Source organism: Chelonia mydas, chromosome 9, assembly GCF_015237465.2.
Source record: "Chelonia mydas isolate rCheMyd1 chromosome 9, rCheMyd1.pri.v2, whole genome shotgun sequence".
Classification (NCBI taxonomy): domain Eukaryota; kingdom Metazoa; phylum Chordata; order Testudines; family Cheloniidae; genus Chelonia; species Chelonia mydas.
The window spans coordinates 16,790,542-16,811,301 of record NC_057855.1 but is presented as its reverse complement, the minus strand read 5'-3'; the positions used below and the strand labels follow the sequence as shown (position 1 = coordinate 16,811,301).

At 40.6% G+C, this 20,760-nt stretch overlaps 2 protein-coding genes across 7 annotated transcripts in view; one reads left to right on the top strand and one right to left on the bottom strand.

Moving 5' to 3' along the window:
- The first annotated feature begins 2,549 nt into the window (after positions 1–2,549).
- Positions 2,550–19,709, top strand: MYNN (myoneurin). 4 transcript variants are annotated; one of them, XR_006283600.1, is made up of 9 exons: positions 2,550–2,815; positions 6,494–7,296; positions 9,135–9,294; positions 10,064–10,242; positions 10,606–10,689; positions 11,365–11,451; positions 13,722–14,047; positions 18,196–18,327; positions 18,762–19,709. XR_006283600.1 is itself a non-coding variant. In XM_037908325.1 (7 exons), exons 2-7 carry the CDS (start codon positions 6,570–6,572, stop codon positions 13,988–13,990), a joined length of 1,506 nt encoding a protein of 501 aa, XP_037764253.1. In that variant the 5' UTR covers positions 2,550–2,685; positions 6,494–6,569; the 3' UTR covers positions 13,991–19,709. The 4 variants fall into 4 exon arrangements, 2 of the variants coding, with proteins under 2 accessions (XP_037764253.1, XP_007055560.1); XR_003563752.3 differs by having other exon boundaries at positions 13,722–18,327; XM_037908325.1 differs by having other exon boundaries at positions 2,550–2,685; positions 13,722–19,709.
- The window catches only part of LRRC34 (leucine rich repeat containing 34), a 43,674-nt gene continuing 25,610 nt past the window's right edge, over positions 2,697–20,760 (bottom strand). For all 3 annotated transcript variants that reach the window (XM_037909624.2, XM_043521973.1, XM_043521972.1), the window contains one exon: positions 2,697–2,825. The gene's annotated coding sequence lies outside the window, so the exon portion shown is untranslated. The remainder of the gene's footprint in view (positions 2,826–20,760) is intronic.

Here is a 20,760-nt window from a genome sequence, read left to right as displayed (position 1 = left end):
ATGTCTACACAGCAAGGGCCCTGCTCCCACACCAGTTTAAGGCAAGGTGTGAACTTAAACCAATATAGTTTTTCTTCTTCCAGTCTTAGTACCATCTATATGGGTCAGCTCTTTGAATCCTTTTTTCTCCATTCCAGTCTGTCTTGAAGCAGTTCCTCAGAAATTCTGCAGCTAATCAAATTATTTTGTATGACATCAGTCCACCTAGTCTGCAGTCTTCCAAACGTTCTCTTACATTGAGGAAGTGGAGGGTAACACCCTGTGTCCCATATATTCTTCCACAATCTTGTTTTCCTGTACCCAAACCACCTAAATCGTTTCCATCAGTTTTTCCTATAATTGGTACCAATATAATTATATCATTTTAATCCTCCCATATAGGCTTCCCAATTCTGCTATGAAGCTGCCATTTTGGGGCTGTCGATAAATTATGTAATGCACTGGGGAGGAGGCGGGTAGGCTAGGCAGGCCCTTAACTTTGCCCGACACAGTGTTTGTTTCAGTGGTACAAGGGGATAGGTGGGTCTTGGGAAAAACAACAACAACCCAAAAATGTGTTACATAACTTACAGACAGCCGCTTTTCTGTGTTGCTTGGGAAGGAGTTTAAGCTAACCTGAAAAAGCCACTGGGACAACAGAATAAGAGTATCCCTGCGGGGGGCTATACCAGTATGACTATATTGTGTAACTGGTAAACTATCCCACCTAGTCAAGGTCATCCGCAGCTTGGGCCCCTACCCCTCTGTAAATCACACGTGGGACTCATGGGAAAGAGCGGCCCAGACTTTGTAACACGAGCTGCCAGACCTCGGCGTTGGAGGCCTATTTCTGGCAGCCACATGACCCGCCAACCGCACTGAGTAGAGGGGCAGCCTTACCGGGACTACATCTCCCATCGTGCACCGCTCCACGCTGAATCGGGGCTCCCACCCGCGGTGCTGCAGTGCACGATGGGAATTGTTGTCCACGCCCTGCCCACCGCCTCTATTCCACCGTCCCCCGCAGCCCCACAAGACCGAGACCGGAGGATCACGCCGTGCCACTGTGGGAGGCAGGTCCTGTTAGCGACGTAACGTGGAGCTTGGCTGGCTCCAAGATGGATGGGGGCAGAGACCTCCCAGGCTGGGACCGGAAGTGATATTCCGGAAGCGGACAAGCGGTGCGTGTGCTGTCATCATAAAATGGCGGCCTGAGGTGAACGGACTCGGTCTCCCCTTCCTCAGGTGTGTGTACAGTTTTCCCCCACCCCAGCTGGGCCTCACTCAGTTGGCTCCGCCGCTTGGGGATTGGGCAGGCGGGACCGAATCGACCAGTCTTGGGGGGCTGTGGGAGCGGACGGGACTAAATCGCCCAGCTCCGGAGGGGTGGTGGCCTCGGCAGACGGGACGGAACCACCACCCCGGGGTATACGTGGGTGTAGTCAGAGCCGCGTTAGCCGCTCCTTGGAGGGGACTGACTGGGCCGAGCCAGCCGGCTCGGAGTCGGGCGGGGGCTGACGTGATGGGAGAATTGGGGGTGCGACCAAACCATCTAGCGGGGGGGGGGGGAAACCGGACCGAACCAAGTAACTGGGGGGGCCGGGGATTGGGCAAAGGAACCGCCCCAGGCAGCTAACTGAGGAGCGGGGGTAGGTGCCCCCTTCCTCCTCCCCGCTGACACAGAAACAAATAGCAGCAGCCCTGGGCCCCTGTCTACGCTGGGCACTTTACTCTCATTCCCCGCCGCTGGGTCGGGGCAGGCGTGCCTAGTGCAACCCAGGGCGAAGTGCTGCCCAGCCCACCTGGCAAATGTGCTGGCTTTATACAGATGTCCCCCCCCCGCCCCCCCCCCGTTGCTGTGTTAATGACCCACACAGACAGCGGCTACTGACTGCCAAGTACGAAGAGTGCCTAGCCAGGGCACTCAGGTATAGCCAGGGAAAGTGATTTAAAAAAAAAAAAGGTTGATAGGATCCCTGATCTTCACAGCACTCCTGTGACATAGCTGTAAGTAAACATTATCCCCCTTGTATACCTGGAGAAAGTTATGCACAAAGAGGTTGCATCTTGCCAACTGCCCCACAGTTGCACTAGAACTCAGTAGTTTCCTAGTAACTGCTCCCGTGATCTGTTCAATGGAAAAAATCTGTTTCTGTCAGGAGATACTCCACCGATTAGAAACTTCAACATTCATTTTACAGGACCATTTCTATAAAAGCATCAGGCTGATAGACTTGGACCAATGAACAATTCACCTAGTATTCAGATTTTGGGGGCAGGGGAGAATATGTCCCCACATGCACAATGTGTCCTTTTTCCTCCCACATCTTGTCTCTATATGCATTAAGACTAACCAGTCCCACATTGAGAGGGATCCAGGGCTCTGTTTCTCGCTGTTTTTTATATTTTGCTCAAAGGACACTATATTAAAGAGAGTTGCACTGCAATGATCATGGGAACAGTATTGGACAGTGTCCCACTTTACAACTGTAATTTCATGTCTTTCAAACACAGTAAGTTAACAAGTTTCTTTGCTTCTTTAGGCCAAGACACTCCATCCCTCTACCAAAATGCAGTATTCCCATCACTGTGAGCACCTTCTAGAGAGGCTGAACAAGCAGCGAGAGGCAGGCTTCCTTTGTGACTGCACGGTAGTTATTGGTGAATTCCAGTTCAAAGCTCACAGAAACGTGCTTGCCTCCTTCAGTGAGTACTTTGGTGCATTTTACAGGGATGCCTCTGACAATAATGTGGTTTTGGATCAGACTCAAGTGAAGGCTGATGGATTTCAGAAACTCCTGGAGTTTATATACACAGGAAACTTAAACCTTGACAGGTAACATAACCTTTATTTAAAAAAAAAAAAAATGAGTTAAAGAGATTCAGTACTGATTTCTTTGCCATAAATTATGGAAGAACACATTTAATTTCAGATACAGTACATACCAAAGAATAAAGGTCAGCTGTCTACATGGCTTTTAAAATGCATGTATAATACTACATATGAACCAAATAGGGTTCCTTTATTATTTTCTATTCAAAGTGTGTGATAGTGTCTAACCTGTTAGACCTGAAATTTGTTTCCTATTTTCTCTTGCTAAGGTATCTAAACCCATTATTAGGCTATACAATTGCTGTCACCTAATTATTTTTCAGATTGAGTTGCTGTAGTTCTCTGTCTCCTCTTCCAGTCATCTACTTAATTTCTACACCACAGCCTTTCTCTATGTGCATACCAGACTCACCTTGGCGACCCTGATCTCATGTGTTATATTAGGGGTGTGTGTGTATATATATTTTAAAAAAATAAAACTTAATTTGTGTAAGCCATCCAGATGCCATTTAGAGTGTGTCTGTGACAATTCAGACAATTCACATCCATATTAAGAGGCATATGTTCTCTAACTACAATCAAATTTCCATAGTGTCTATATAAATCTTCAAACTATATTTGGTCAAATGACTTGCTGGTAGGAGTTTTCATATTTGTGACTCTGGCTCTCTGGATTGAGATTAAAAAGATATCCTACTTAATTTCTGGGAGGAGAAGGATAACCCCCACAGTAATGTTGGTTGTACAGGAGCCCATTTTTCCTTATATACATAGACAGACCTAGCTGCATAAGCAGGAAAGGCAAATACCAAAGTTTGAGAGAAGATGTAACAGGCTCACATCTGGTGGTGGTGAGCCAACCATGATGGGTCAGGGCTAGTCCTCCCTCAATTTCTCCTACAATCTCTGGGGCTGAGTGAGTTGCCCAGCTTTTCCTCCATGGATCACCCTGAAGGTCACCTTTCCTCACCCAGAAGGACAACATTCCTTTCCTATGTCCAAGTGAAGCTCTGCTTCTGGGTACAACTTATTAATAGAATTCCAACCTTCAGCAAGTCCCTCTGAGAAATACAGTTCTCAAAAACCCCAAAATAAGGCAGGTTGAAATACAGCAATCCTCCAGCTCCACACTCTTGGCTGCCCACCCAAGAGTAAACAGTCCCTCTTCTCCAATTCCTATGCCCAGGCTGCCACATCTCTGGAGGACTCTCCACAGTGTTTCATTCCCCAGCCTCCTTTCTTGCAAGTCCTACCCCTTCTTATGGGAACCTCCCTCTAGAATCAGTTCTCTATTCATGGGATTGGCCTACGCTGACTGAGCTAGTTCTTCCCCTTTACCTTGATGCTTCTATTTCTCAGGGTTTCCTCATCTGACCAGTTCTTTCCAATAGCTCCCATCTGCTTCACTCTCCCAACAGTTTTCTGCATTTCTTTCTCTTCACAAGAAGCTCCCAACTATCACTGTCTTATGTAGCACTCTCCTAGTAATTCTTACATGCTCCCTTTTCTCAACTGCTGCCATGGTCTGTATAGAGGCAAGGTGCCTTCTGTCAGGTCCTGTTGGGAGGCAGCTAACTCGTCACAGGTGAACTGGATCCATTTCCTCTTAAAGGGACCATTCACCCTGTGATAGATAGTTTAGGGACACTAAACTAATTCAAAAATTAGACTTCTGTATGAATTTGTTTTACCTGTTACTGTTACAAGTAACACCTCTTATTACTGTACCCAAAAGTGGTAAGAGAACAAATATTTCTCCATCTTTTTCGTTATTAACTTTGTGCACTTTACATCACTTTGTGTATAGTCAGTTTTTCCTGTTGTTTGTGTGGGGAAAGAAAACAATTGCTTCCATGCAGAAGTAGTTAAAAGATTGGAGCCACAGACAACTTCACTCTGCAATCAGTGCTGGAGAGGAAAATTTATATAATACAAGGTATTCTAATCACTACCTCTGAGTACCAAAAATAGCAGGTTTTAGTTATTTAGGCTCTGATCCTGCAATTGGATCCACTCTGGCAGAAATTGAATGTGAAACTGTTAGTACAGCATCTTGGTTGCACAAATAAAATGACAAAAAGTCAGACAATGTAAGAGCATCATTAGTTCTGCCACACTGTACATATGTAGTACAGTGAGCGTTATTAAAAATATGGATTTTTTACAGCACCACTGTATTTACTTTTTATACCGTTGTATTTTTGGTAGTCCCTATTAGACCAGGATATATCTCATGTACCATGATAAATGTCTAGTTTTTAATAGTTTCCACGGTATTTTCTATTCTTTGTGTATCTTTAAGATATATATTTTTGTGGTAAAATCATGTACCTTATATATAATAAAATTTAATGTTCCATCAGCAGTGCAGACAAGTTAATGCAATAGATGGAACCTTAGTTTTGTATTTCCTGGCTTGTTATGATTTGAACTGTGCAACCCTAATGCTGAACTAACTTCGGGGTTTGTGTTCAAGATACTATTCTGTAGTTAATATTTATCTTTCTAAGCTATTAAAACCAATTACTGCAGTTTTTCTTTAAGAAAGTGCTTTTACAAACCACTGCAGCATCCTTAGAATGCTTCTGTAACGGCCGGCCTTGCCCTTAATGAAGAGAGGTAAAGAGAGAGGAAGAGGAGGAGAAAATAGATGGACAAGAAGAAAGGCAGGAAAGAAAGACAGATAAGACAAGAAAGGAGAATGGGAAGGAGAAAAGAAAAAAGGGGTTGAAAGAACACTTGTGGTAAATTCTGTTTTACTCACTTTAGTATTGGATATTATTTCACATGAAGGAATATTCAGAATATCAAAACTTGGGCTGACTTTCTGAACTTTACTACTTTTCTTTTTTTTAATCATAATTTTTTCCCTTTTGCATTTATACTGAATCCATATAAGCTCAGACCAAAGTGATCTGTATCATTCTTAGTCATTTTATTGTACTGAAAGTAATTGCTTTGTATATTGTGTTGATGGAGAATAGCTTTGTTATTTAAAGACTGTCCTTTGGGGAACCTATTACCATAATAAAATCACTTTGTTTACCACTGATTTTGTTTCCAAGCATTGTAAGCTCCAGAGATAGTTATTTGTTAGAATACTGTATAACACGTATTTTTAGAGGGGTTTTTTTTAAATCATTATAGGTTGACCTCTGTTCAGGTATAACAAAAGTATAGTGTCCTAAAGCTATACTTCCTGGGTTTTACTCCTGTCTTTGCCACTGATCCACAGTAATGACCATTTGAAAACAATTTTGTCTGTAAAACGGGGTTAATACATACTTCACAGAGGTGTTGAGGTTTTATTCATTGTCTGTGAAATGCTTTGAGATTCTTGAATGAAACCACTATAGAATTATTATTTTTGTCAGCTTATATGTCTCCTATCATATATCAGTGTTAAATAATCTCAAAATATCAAAGATATAAAGTTAGATTTTGTTAGATTCTCCTGACAGTTATAATTTTTAACCATGAAACTATTTTTAAATAAGAGAACAGCCATGTAAAAGTGTTAAAGAAAAAAAAAGTCTTAGTCCCCTTTTCTTTTTGCGAATACAGACTAACACGGCTGCTACTCTGAAACCTGTAAAAGTCTTAGTATTTATTTATATTGATTCTCAGTGACACAGGTTTTCTTTGTCCAGAATATTGTCATTTAGCCTTGTTTCCTTGCAGTTGGAATGTTAAAGAAATTCACCAGGCTGCTGACTATCTCAAAGTGGAGGAGGTGGTCACTAAATGTAAAATAAAAATGGAAGACTTTGCTTTTATTGCTAATCCCTCCTCTACAGAGATTTCTAGTATTACGGGAAACATTGAACTGAACCAACAGACTTGCCTCCTCACTCTTCGAGATTATAATAATAGAGAGAAATCAGATGCCCCTTCTGCAGACTCAGTTCAGCCACAAGCAAAAAAAGTGGGTTTAGAAAAGAAATCTGCTCAGACCAGGAAGCGAAAAAAGACTTTTAACTCTCAGAAAAACATGAAGAATAAACCAGTGCAATATCAGAATGACATAATTGAGAACTCATCAGTCGATATGTTTTTAGATGCAAATAAACTGGCCACACAGATAACGGAACAAGCTGCCCAAGGCAGCGATAACTCAGAGCTACAGCTAGCGGCTGTGGTGGAAAGTGAAACTTTTGCAGCACAAGATGTTTTGATTCAGACTATTACAGTGAAACAAAAACGGGGGAAGCCACAGCAGAACTGTGCATTGAAAGAACACAGTATGTCTAATATAGCTAGTGAAAAGAACTCTTACCAACTGGAGAGCGCCGGAGAAGAACTAGATCAGAAATATTCCAAGGCCAAGCCAGTATGCAACACTTGCGGGAAAATATTTTCAGAAGCCAGTAGTCTACGACGACACATGAGAATACACAAAGGAGTAAAACCATATGTGTGTCAACTCTGCGGGAAAGCATTTACACAGTGTAATCAGCTGAAAACACATGTCAGAACGCACACAGGTAAGCTGTGGTCTTTTTTATAAGGGCTTCTTTTGTTTTTAATGATAGCATGGGGAAGAATAACTAGAAAGGAGCCCTGTTTTCTTCTAATATGTTGTTTCAGAAGCTTCAGATCTTCATGCTGATGTTCTGTATATTTGGATGGTTACTGCTGGTCAGTGCTAATTGCATCCCACCAGTCTGCAATATTTTAAAATAGAAACTATGAATGTGTCTAGAAAAATAGTAGAGCTAGAAAGGATAGCATTGCAGTTAAAGCACCCTGTAGGGAATACCGTGACTTCCTGAAGTCCCAGCAGATCTGATTCAGTCCTTTATCCTTGTAAGGTAAATAAGTGGAGTGCAATGCAGAAAATGTCTGACTGATATACAAGAGATCAGACTATCCTTTCAAGCTATGTCACATTAATGGCATTTATAATTTATTAGTTCACTGTCAGATTTCCATCATGTACACAATATAGTAATCTGTGCAGCTATTTATGTCTGTCAAGTCTTGATGTACCAGAATGAGTTTGATAACATCTGGGGTTGAAAAATCCAATCTCCGGTGGCAAGTAGGAAACTTCGACAATGATATTTTGTTATAGTGCATGGCTAAGCCATACATTATTACAGAATCTGAGCTTTAATTTAATTACAAAAAGTTTATAGCACATGGTTATGAGAATAACTTTCCAAATGTGAATTGATGCTGTCTGCAGAGAGCCACAGTGCCTTTGCTGCTGCTGCTCATAGCCTTCTCAGTAGGTGACAGAGTAAAATTGTCTACACACAGGTGCCTTTTACTGCTGTTATTCAGGACTCTAGGGGAGGAGTGAAACTTCCAAAAATGATGTCACTTTCATTGTGCTCCCATTTGGGCAGATTCAGGCAGTGGAGCTATTTCCAGGAATCTCAGAAAGGAGTTAGAGTAGGAGGAAATAAGAGGGTGTAAGGATGGGCAGATGAAGAACTCCTTTCCCTTCCAGTAGTCAAAGGGGAAGGCGTCAAATCTACCAGATGCTGACTAGCCAGAGTCTAATATGAAAGTTGGAGCCCCTGAGAAGGGTCCAAGGACAGTGTTTTTGGTAGAAACATCAGCAGTGCATTTCCCTTTCCTGGTTCTTGCACCTGGACTTTGCATGGACGGGTGAGAAACCTTATCATTTGCATCAGCCACTCGATGGCAGATTTAGTCCTCTAGAGAGCAGGTGTCTGGTAATTTATTTTTTTGTCAAGCCTTGATCTATGGCATTATGTATTAAATTTAAGGATCTCTGAAACCTCTGCCTACTAACAGATTCTGCACTACTATAGTAATATAAACTCATGTTCTCCTACGATACAGTCACATGAGACCTAGGAATAGTACTGAGCACATATTTATTAGAGAATACCATAATATCTATTAAAAAATAGTGGATGGTCAGGGAACCGCTGTTAGCATGCTGCAGCAGATACTAAGGAAATATTAGCAAGAGCAGAAGAACATACTAGTTGGACAGACCAGATGACTTAATAGGTCTTCTCCAGCTCTAATATCTAGGATTTTGCATAAGTTAAAATGATTCTGTGCCTACTGACAATGCAGTGCTAGTATTAATTGTGAAGAATAGATTTTATTAAAACTAATAGTTAATTACCGGAGAATTTTCAAATGGTGATGCTTTAAAAAAATTATCTGCTGCAGTTCTGATAATGTGCAGACTCAACTGCTTGATTGTTGGGTGCTATGTGGCATCACTAAACAAGAAGTACTAGGGTCAACTCCTGAGTTTGGGTCAACTAACTTAACTGAAGGCTTTCTTACATAGACACCAAGACAGTGGAAAGGTAACAGTTTATCTCTTTCCCAGGGGAGAAGCCATATAAATGTGAATTGTGCGACAAAGGCTTTGCCCAGAAATGCCAGCTAGTTTTCCACAGTCGTATGCATCATGGAGAAGAGAAACCATATAAATGTGATGTATGTAATCTGCAGTTTGCAACTTCAAGCAATCTGAAGATCCATGCCAGGTGAGTGAAAGTACTAACTAAAGCCCTGATCCTGCAAACACTTATGCACAAGCTTAGTTTCATGTATGAGAACAGTTGACTTAAACAACTACTTGCTCAGGAAGTTCAGTGTGTGTGTGCACTTGCAGGATCAGGCCTAAATAAATGTTGTACTTGTTTTTGTCATTCCCAGTCCTTCCCTACTTTCAGCTCCAGGTCTTCATTGCAGACTAATGTATGTACTCGGCCTGCTTCTTCCACCCACGGTAGTGATTTGGAACAGCAGTCCATGTGGGAACATTCATCCTAGCACCCCTGTTGCATTTGGTAATTTCTTCCCTTTCTAACCATACTGAGAGAAGAGAACTTCTCTGCCATTGTTGTTTTGGTGTAGGGATGAGTCCATTTATATTCTCTGGCAGGGGAGAGTACAATGTGTCTCTCTGCAGTAGCTGTCAGCGTTGTTGGTAGTCAGCTTTCATTACTAGAGTGACACAAGTCTTGCTTACTTCTCAGGGTTGACCTATTGCCTGTGCAATGCCCTTAGCCTGATCCAACAGCCACTGAGGTCAGTGGGACTCTTTCCGTTGACTTTGGGAATTGGAGCAGTCCCTGAGGGTGAGAAACTTCCATCTGAAAACTAGACTCTAATCTTACTCCTGTTAGGCCACAAAATATCACCATAGTGAGGCCAGATATAAGATATTAACTGGTTTAACACAAAGTTCCTTTCATCTTGTGTCCTCTTCTCCCTTGTGTGGGATTCTCTAAGGCGTGTGTTTCTTACTAGGAAGCACAGTGGTGAGAAGCCTTACGTGTGTGATAGGTGTGGGCAGAGGTTTGCTCAGGCCAGCACGCTGACGTACCATGTTCGTCGCCATACAGGAGAAAAGCCGTATGTGTGTGATACATGTGGGAAAGCATTTGCAGTATCCAGTTCTCTTATCACTCATTCACGAAAACATACAGGTGAGGATAAGTGGGCTGCTGAGTGAGCTGGTGTAAATTGGGGATCCATCTTGGAGAGGGTTGGCTGCAGCGGAAGAGGTGAAGGGATCAATTAGTGATAATGGAGTCTAAAGAGCAGGATTTGGGGAGGGAGTGGAGTAATGGAGTCTGCATTAGTGGGTATGGAATCTGTATAGGAGAAAGGACCAGAGTCGTGTTGGCTCTTTCCTCGGGCTTTTCTTTGAGGGTTGCTTAGTGGTGCAAATCTGAATTTTTATTGGGGTTTGGGGAGCTCTTCACACCATTGTACACTGACTCTGTTTAATATGTATTTTACATACACATCTGTATATTGAAATACTAACCGCCTTGTGTACCCTTCAGGAGAGAAACCATATATATGTGGTATTTGTGGCAAAAGTTTTATTTCCTCAGGAGAGCTCAACAAACATTTTCGGTCTCATACAGGTCAGTTTCCAGATAGGCCACTTCCTGTGTTGTAAATTTTTTTCAGTATGATCTTTTGCATTTAAAATTATGTACTATGCTATAATTGAGACAAATTAAGAGGACACAATGTATCTGTGTTAACTCATTTAAAAATTGATTAGATAGTTTTTCTTTAAATAAATCTAAACTGTTGTAAATCTAAAATAACAAGACTTCAGCAGAGTAGGGAATCAGGAACTCCGATGCTAAACTTTCTCTGTGTGAGTCAGCATGTCACTTAACCTCTTGGTGTCTCTGTTTTCTCAACTGTAAAATAGAGATTATACTTTTTTATCCATTCCTTGGATTATAAAGTGTGGTCTATTTGTAAAGCATTGTAATATAGAGTAACATGGGAATTATTTAAATATTAAAGAAAATATTCACGTTGTAGTATTAATTTTCAGATAAACATTTGTACAAAGACAAGTTGGGTGTCTGATCTGCTTCAAATAAAGCAGTCAGTCCTGTATTCATCATTTTCATCTTGTCTTTTTTTGAATGTTTTCCTTCTGGATACTGTTTTTAGATGGGTTTAGTTCATAAAGCTGTTAAAGTAATTTTCATTGCAGTTATTTTGCCTTTTGTCCTACAGACAGCTTAAGAAATAGTTTTTCTCTGTTCTGCAATTCTAACTGTCAAACCATTTTTCAGGTGAAAGGCCATTTATCTGTGAACTGTGTGGAAATTCTTACACCGATATAAAAAATTTAAAAAAGCACAAAACAAAAGTTCACACAGGTAAGTATTAGTCTTGTAAAAATGAATTTTTGGGGTCAAAGAATAACAATTCTGCTTTAGTGTTTTTAAATGTAACATAAAATTAGATAAGAAAAGAGGTCTATTTAATGCCTAGAATATGTGCTCTAATGGCACCCAAATCTTTCAGATAAGGATTGGAAAAAGCAGGCTTTAAAATGGAAGGTCCTGGGGAGATGTTAAAAAAGAAAATGCAGTGACTACTACAGTGTTAAGCCACTATTGTCAATAGGGAGTGGGGGGCTGCTGACAAGACTATTAACGTTTAAAAATCTGGTCTCATCTAATAAAACTGTGAAAGATTTCTGCTCTGAGACAGCTGTGAAAGTCATCTGGGTCACAAAAGAATTTTATGAATCCTATTCAGTGTGGCTCTACCCCACATCTGATGGCTCTCACAGGTATAGATTTGAGGTGAATGATTCATACCAGTTCCAGGAATTACTCTTCCTGATTCTTTGTAGGCCCAGATGTTCCTTTATGCAATGATTAAAGATGGTGGGTTTGTTCGGGTTTTTTTTATATGGTCAAAGTTAATCCATGTCTGAGCTGGATTAACAGGCACACAAGCTCAGATAGACAGCTGGTGCAACACTTACAATTAGGAATTCTATCCTAAAAAAGATTTCTCATTTATACCTAGTCCTGTTCTTCCTAGATTTACATGCAAGTGTTTGAATGGCAGTAACTTTGGTATACAGATAGCTTACAGTACTGAGCATGGAGGCGTTGTATGTGGGCAGTTAAGATGATAATGTAAACAACCTCCTTCCAGACTGGCTCTGCATGCCTTCTTACAGTGGATCACATCTGTCCATACTTAAGTGCATTAAGTCCATAACTCCCTTACCTCTAGTTGTATAAAAAAAGAAATCACGGGGGCTGGCCCAGACAGTGCAGGGGAGAGACTAGCAGAATGAAAGGAGAAGTAACATGCCGTGGCAGCTTTGAGGATCATGGACTGGTGAAACTGCATGTAGAGGATGGGTGGGGAGGATCTAGTAAAGCAGGAAGATAACGGAAGGGAGTGTCAGGGAGAGACAAGCTGTAAGTTGCTGGGGAGGGTTTGTTGGAAGTGGAGCTGGAAGAATAGTGAAGAGACAGGTTGGGAGAGGGACGTAGAGGCTGCCAAGCAAAGGAGGGCCAGGCTGGGGGAGCTGGAATGTGGAGACATGGAAGATGAGGTGAGAAAGAAGCAGAAGTGGTGGCAGAGAGAGAAGGGAGTTAAAGTAGCATAAACAGGAGAACTGCAAACCTTTGCTTAGTGTGTGGCCCTTGCATGCTACCATAATATTGTATTAGCATGGCACGATTAATTAATATCCTTATCTAGCCTCAGCAGGGCCTGAATCAAAGCCCTACAAGGATTCGGGGCGGGGGAGACGTGAAAGTTTTTAATGAAAGGTCCACTGTCACCCATTTCAGCTGAGACCTGATCAAAACTGATTTTTCAAGTGCACTTGTACTCTAGAAAGTGACTGTGTAAAAATAACCTTCTTCTGCAAAAGTTCTGTTCTTCCTAGCACTGTGTTAATTGAAAGAGATGATGCCTGACATGCCCATGGTTCTACAGCCCACTGCTAGAATATTTCAAGGAATCCCTGCTGATTTTCCCCATAAACTGTGACCTTAAGGATTTGTTACTCTACTGTGGCCCAGATAACAGAGGCTCTGTTGTGATGTATCATTTCTCGAGCCGTCATGACCTGGACACGGGCACCAGGGACTTGATACTTAAAGCTCAGACTAAGCTCAGACTGGCTTGGTGGCTGAGTTTCAGGCAGTGTCATTCTCAGACACCCCAAATGCTTACACTTAAAGAACTCTTTTTTTTAAGTCTACCAGCCAGCTGGATTAAAAGGATAGCTTTGCAGTGCTACAGAGCACCCTTGATGAATTTTGAGCAATTCTCTATCCAGTCTTTGTTCCCTAGAAAAGAATAGTTGTAACAAAGTGTTTTAAGGGGACTGAACTAGGTGTACTTGTTCCTGCTTCCAGGGTTGGGGGAGAGGGAGACTGGACTAGATGACTTCTCGAGTTTCCTTCCACTCCTGCATTTCTATGATTCTGTAATTTGAGGGTGGGGGACTGTTGAGGTTTTTTGAGGGATAAAAAAGGTTAATCTCTTAATTTACCTCATCCACTCAATGGTTTTTCCTGTCACAAGTGTACTTTTCCTTACATTAATTGCAGGCATTTTACTTTTTCCTCATGAATGAATGTGTTATAAATTTTGTTTGTTTTGTTTTGAGGATCTGAAACCACCCTTGATTCTAACACAGTTGATAATTCCTACAATGAGCAAGAATCCATTCAAAATCAAAAAAGCCCTTTGTCAGAGTCTGCAGATGTGAAGCCTTCTGAGATGTCTTTACCACTTCCTCTTCCCATTGGGACTGAAGACCATCAGATGCTGCTGCCTATAACTGGTAATCAGTCTCCTTCCTCAGACACGTTGCTGAGGTCTGCTGTGACTGGATATTCAGAACCTCAGTTTATTTTCCTGCAGCAGTTGTACTGACTCTGTGCAATATGGGAACCAACAAGACAATCCTGGTAGTGAACACACACATTATTGGTAAGGTGAACATAATCATCCAAGCTGTTGGACTTCCTCTTTCTCATTCTTTTAAGTGAAGACATTTGGTAATGTATCTACACTGTGCAGTGCTGTTTCTCATTTCTTGTTAAATTTTGCTAATCCGGAATCATATTTATCATTGTAATTGACCACTGACTTTTCCTAGGAGGAAATACTTTTCCAGAGCACCTGCCTTAAGAAACGTGTGCTAAATAGATACGTAACTGTACTCTGGAGATCTCCTCCAATGCTCATGCAGAGCTAACATGTTAGTGTCATTTGTGAGCAGACTTTCAAGCCATATTTTTGTAAGTTAATTTACTTTAAATACCTTAACTCACAGGTGTGGTCCTTGTACACAGCCTTGTATAAAAAAAAAAAAATTGCATGACAAATTTATTAAACACAGGCTCCCAAACTCCAGGCCAACGTAAGAGGAGTATATGATGGCAACTGGGCCAGTTCTTTGGTGAAATGTTTTTGAAGCATTACTGGTGTTGATCAGAAGCAGCTGTTTGCCAGTCAGACTAGATGGAAAGCTTTGGGCAAATGCCATGACAGGTGGGGGAGGCTTTTTCCTTGAGCAATGATTTAGAGGCTAGATAGCACATAGCCTTTCCCTTTCCAAGGCCTGGATTCACATTCAGATGTGACAAACATGAGTTTGATCCTAACTGTCATCTCTCCACATCCCCCAAACATCTCGTAGTTTGACAGAAGTGACAGTCTTCTGCTCAGGAGAGGTCAAAAGATGGAATATGATGAATGGTGTAGGTCAGATTGGATTAAGATGATTGTAAGTAAGAAGATGTATTGAGTTAGCTGTGAGGAGACATGGCTAGCAAATGTCTGACTTTCATCATCATAGTTACTAATATTACAGTAGCACCTAGAGCTCCCAGTCAGGATCAGAGCCCTTTTGGGTTAAGCACTGTACAGACACATCAGTTCCTGCCCTGAAGAGTTTACAATAAATGAGCAATAAATTTACTCTAAAAAAATTAAGTGAAAGCTAAAGATGGGGGTGTTTTAGTAAAGAAGATTGATCCAAGGCCCTAAACTTTGGGGTTACCCACAATAGGCTCTTACTATTCCATGCCAGAATTCAGGAGGGCATAATTGAAAAACATTTCCTTAAAAAGTAAATGCAGTGTTTATCTACTGCTTTATTTCCCATGCCAGTAGTGCAGTTTTAGGCAGTTGCTGTGGTTTGTAGCAAGACCCATGTGAAAAAGGTTTGTTTTTTATACCACAATGTGTGGTGTTATTCTGTTTTGTTTGTTTTGGTTTTTTTAACATTCTTGTGCAAGGGTTGGCACACAGGGCAGAAATTAGGGTCTTCAATTCCTCTGTCTTTTGCTGCTGCTTCTGTCTGCTCTGTGGTGCTGAGACAAACTACTCTGTCCTCTCTGCTAAGGGTTCTTCTTAAGGTTTCTCTTGGACTCCTTATTTCCTCACACCAGTTGGTTTCCACTGAACAGTTTTCATGTGGAGTCTTTGTGTTGACATCCAGAGTACATTCCCCAGATATGTTCAGGGCTTCCTTCTGAGTCTGGTGGAAATGAGTTGCTGATTGATGATTTCATGGATCTCTTCATTGGTAATGAAGTCTTTCTCACTGTCCAGAATCTTTCATAGGCACTTATTTTCAATGGTGTCTAGTTTTCTGTCTAACCATTGGTAGATCTCCATCTGTCACAGCCATATGTTAGCACTGAGATTACATTAGAATTGAAAATTCTCAGTTTTGGTCTGATGCTCTATCTCTCATTGATTTCCATACTAAGGTTAGTAAATGCTGTGGGTGCCTTTCCTATTCTTGATGTCACTTTCTTCTTGTGATGTGTATTGGTCAGTATGGTGCTGCCAAGGTAGATGAATGGGTTTACTTTCTTGATATTTTTGTTATCTAATATTACTGCTTGAAATCTAGGTTTCAAAGATGTTTGTTTTAGGTTTGTTTGTGCTAGGGCTCCCCGGCCCCCCTGAAAGGGTTCATGGAACCCCAGGGGGCCATGGACCCCCAGTTGAGAACTGCCGTACTAGAGGGACTTAACAAAGATAGGCAAAGGTTGTTCTTGGCAAGGTTGTCTGTCTTTATTAGTAACTTTTCATGGGTGTCATTCAGCATGTTATCATCAGCAAAGTCTAGGCTTTCTAGACATTTGTCAACTCCCCCACACTATATCAGTGTTAGTATTGCTAATACACTTCTTCAATATTCAGTCTATGGCAGTGCCAAACAGCAGCAGCAATGAAATGCAGCCCTGTTTCACGTTAGTGTCCACACTGAATCATTCAGTTGTCTGGGTGTCCACCTTTGCAGAACACTTCACATCTCTGTACATGGCCTTGATGATGATTACAACTTTAGCTGGGATTCCATAGGAGTGAAGAATGAATAGTCCATAATGTAGGTCTATCTTTGAAAAAAAAAAAAATCAGTGAAATTGTTGAGGGGACCTTGCCATTCTGTACTTTCTTCTGTGGTGGTCCTTAACTGAATATCTGGTCTACACAGAATCTCTTGGGCCTGAATCCAGTCTGTTTTCTACGCTTTGCATCCACTGCCTCTTTCTTCCTGTTTAGAATCACACTACCGAAGGTTTTCCCTGCAACAGAGTAGTGTAACTCCTCTCCAGTTGTTACAGTCAATAAGATCACCCCTTTTGGACATTCTGACAATGATTCCATGTTTCCATTCGTCAGGAGGCTTCTCTTTTTCCCAAACTTTATGGGACAGCTCTGTCAGTTTCATTAAGGTGATAGTATCAAATGCTTTTAGCATTTCTGCAGTGATTTGATCATCTCCTGCTGCTTTGTTATTTTTTTCAGTTTCCTGATTGTGGCCTGTACTTCTGTCATCTCTCTTGGACTGATGGTAACGTCACGTTGGTCAGGTTTGCATGTTTAAATGGAAGTCTGGTGCTGAAGTCGGTCTTGGTCTGTTGAGGACTTCTGTGAATGCTTTGCCCATTTATTTTTCTATTCTACCTTAGTTGTAAGCATTTTTCCATCTTTGCTTTTTATTGGCCCATGTCCTATTCTGAAATTGACACACAGGATTTTAATCACTTGGTACATAGCCCTGACATCCATAATAGCAGCAGCTTCAGCTGCTAGATCTTCAATGTTTCTTCATTCATCTGCCCTTGTTTTGCTTTTCACCGCTCTATCTGCTTTCATGCACTCCTCTGCTTTTTCCAATACTCTGGTTGGTTTTAGCATTCAGGAGTTTTCCTTTGATATCCAAATGTGGCTACTGCAGCTTGAACCACATTGTCTGTAAGCCGGACCCAAGGAGTTTATATTAGCTTTTTTTTTAACATGCAGCGTTTCTGGTGTCTGACAGTGTCACTGCTTAAGCTCCATTGTGATTAGTGGGAGTGTTTTTATGCCTCACCAAGCCAATCTTAGAACTGTCAAGAATAATCAAATAAAGAGCCACAGAGGCATGTTTTCTCCAGTCAGAAACAGCATCTGTGATATTTTTAAGTGCATTCTTTGCCGGTTGTTTATTTGGTGATATCATTTTATCTGCATTGGTGCCTAGGGTCTAGGCCTTGGTAAACAGAAGAGCATAGAAGATATCTATTAATATAATTCCTACTCTACTCCCTATAACTCATCTTCACCTTAATTAAAAGGGCTTTGTGAAAAATTTCTTAGTGGATTTATCCGCTGCAAATGGAACCCTGAATCCTGGGCATGGCTCTGTCTTTTATTTGTTGCTTTCTTTATCCATGTGTTTGTTTTCCTCTTTTTCTGTACCTTTTAAATTAAATAGACCTTTCATCTTTTGTTGTTTATCATTTTAAATGTGACATGTGTAATACTGTTTTTGATTGTTTAATGCTTAATTACATGCGGTCAATTTGCTGTTGAGGGTTACTGGACATTATGAAGTACAACCAAGTCTCCCAAGAGTCTTCTCACTGCAGTAAAGCCAATCCTTGTCATTGCTTCCTGACCTTCGCAGTATTTGCTTGTCTCCATCATGTCTATGACACAGCATTTGCCAGCATCTACTATCCTTCAGCACACGGGTGTAGCACATTGGATGAATCATTTTGGGTTTTCAGTGGTGCAGTGTGGCTTTTTTCATTCTTTTGAAATCTTTGTTTTTTCCCTCGTAATCTTTCAAGGATTCCGTGTCCAACTGGTAATTCTGTGACTGAAGAATCGCACCAAAAAGCAGGGCCTTGAATATAAGTGACAAAGGTCCACTCCTTGTGACCAGATCTAAGGCTGCATTTTCTACCAAAAATACAGCAAAGGTATAAAGATGAATGCAGTTTCAGTAATTAGTATTGCACAAAAGAAAAGCCATCTTAAGTGCTCTGCCAACTTATATGGTTACACTGCTCTTTGGCAAGTTCATCTTTAAATGTACTAAAGTACATCTCTTCTGATGTCCTTATTGCTTTTAAAAAAAAAAAAAGTTTAACTTGTTCAGAATTACTGAGTAATGCATATGTTACCAGAAGAGCAAACTAACTCTGAAAAACACATTCCTGTGTAGAATATGCATTCCATAAGAATGTTTGTTTCAACTGTTCTTATATTTCTAAAATTTTAGATTACTACAGTATTCTTACATTTCAGACTTAAAAAAAAAACAACAGTGCTTAGATTTATACTGGATCCAGTTTAGATATTTATAGAGGTGACATTTGCTTTATATTACTCATTTAGTTTTCTTTATACACAGGAAGATCATCATTTTTACAAGACAACGGTTTTAAACCTCTCTTCACAGAATACACAGGTTCTGATAAAGTTGTTCTCTTGCAGCAATAATTTAATGATCTGTACTCTTGAGTACCAATTCTTATCCTCAACTTTGATGAAAATGACTCAGCTGCTGAGTTGATTTCCCTTAAATATATTAATTTAATATAACATATAATTTAAAAAAATGTGTAGGAGTGTTCCAGCTGGGTGCTGAAGAACTTTGAGAGAGAGAGAGCTGTCCTGCATATCTGTGGCAATGCCTGGAGTACTTTCCATGCCTCTCTTATGTGGCGGCTTACTGCTCTCAAGTTCAATTTGGAGCTGGAAGTTATATCAAGAGGATTGATGGTCCATGTAAAGAGTGGATGGGGGAAAACGTGGACGTCTTAAATAGTCAAATGCCGTTAATAGTTAACCAAAGTTCTCCTTTCTGAAAAATGAAAGCGGGACCATTAAAATTTCTTTAAAATCTTGAAAAAGACTTCTAAAGACGATCTCAAGTGTGATCCAAATCTCAGCAAGTCCACTAACTTCAATGGAAGTTTTGCCTGAGGGCTTGACTACTCTTGGAAATTTACCAAAATAGCTAGCTATTCCAGAATGGGGAGTTATACCAGAATAGCTATTCTGCAATAATTTTTTTGGTAAGTCCCAAGTGTAGAAAAGCCCAGAGTAAGGATTACAAGACTGGACTTTGAGACGCCGTTGGTAAGACTTACAGAAATAGGTCTAGATAAGAACTAATAATCGATTTGGGTTAAGTTATTTTTGAAGTATTTTTCCTGTATATACAAAGTGTTTTTCCTTCTGCTATGTGTATATAGTTCAATTCTTTTTTTATAATCCCATGGGCGGGGGGGTGTACATACTTAGGTTGCAGTGTTTATGTTAGGCTTTAATAAACTTGTTTTGTAATTTTCCCTCAGCTCGTGTCTGGTGTTTGTAATTACAAAGGGTAGTAATTAAAGGAGGAGGGAAGCAGTCTAACATAACCACTATCACAACACACTACACTAGCGGCAGAGAGGGCTCAGAGACAGCCCTTAGCACTGTATACAGCTGTATAGGGGTTATTTGGGAACAGCATCATTCATTACATTTTCCTTCCAACAGAAAAAAAACCACCCAAGTCCCTTGCTACAAGGCAATATTTTGGGTGTAAAGGAACAAAAAATTTGTTCTAAATACTACTTACTATAATTATTTTTGAGCACTGAAAGATGCAAAGCAGTGTGCAAAACAACGTAAGTTTACCCCCATGTTTTAAAGCAGATATAAACTACTTTGCAGTGAATGTCTTCTACAAAGGATATCTTAATTTTTTTTAAAAAATCACTTGTATTTTTTTCTATGGAGACAGTAGAGCCTGTTGGCTAAAGCACTGTGCCACTGACTTCCTGGGTAACCTTGGGCAAATCATATCCCGTCCCCGTGCCTCAGTTTCCCTTTGTAAAGTGCTTGGAGTGCCGAAGATGAGAACTAGGTAGCATTTTAGCTATTACAGTTTATTCACAGGAATAAAGTAGTAGTTTCTTGCCTATAGTAATTTTTTTATTCAGAAGTATACAAGATAACTTAGTCCTTGGACAGAATTTGTGATTTTGGCTATTTTAATTTGAAGAAACCTGCTGAAATAAGTACTGTAACAGATTTAGAAGTAGTCATTTTATAGCACTCTCTGAGAAAAAGTATGTGAAGGAATTAGTGGTGTTAGATATGTGGACAACTTTTGCGGATAATGTCAATGGAACAGAATGCTGTCACAGGCTAAAGCTCTTAAAGTTAAAATAAATAATGAGGTGTAGTGAAGGTGTTCTTTGAAAATACACATCACTTATTTTCAAAGTGGGTGCCATTTATCCTTTCACATTTTGTTTGTGATGTTATTGCTCTCATCAAACCAATTAAAATTAAAACACTGCATTTGGCAGAGTCATGGTTACTTATCACAGCCTATTTTAAGCTTACATTACTTT

Bases quoted from the DNA above. Each gene is read 5' to 3' on its own strand.
- MYNN (XM_007055498.4), top strand. From the start codon at position 2,550: ATGCAGTATTCCCATCACTGTGAGCACCTTCTAGAGAGGCTGAACAAG. The intron at 2,816-6,493 runs GTAACATAACCT...GTTTCCTTGCAG, and splicing joins GGAAACTTAAACCTTGACAG to TTGGAATGTTAAAGAAATTC. The intron at 11,452-13,721 runs GTAAGTATTAGT...TTTTGTTTTGAG, and splicing joins CAAAACAAAAGTTCACACAG to GATCTGAAACCACCCTTGAT.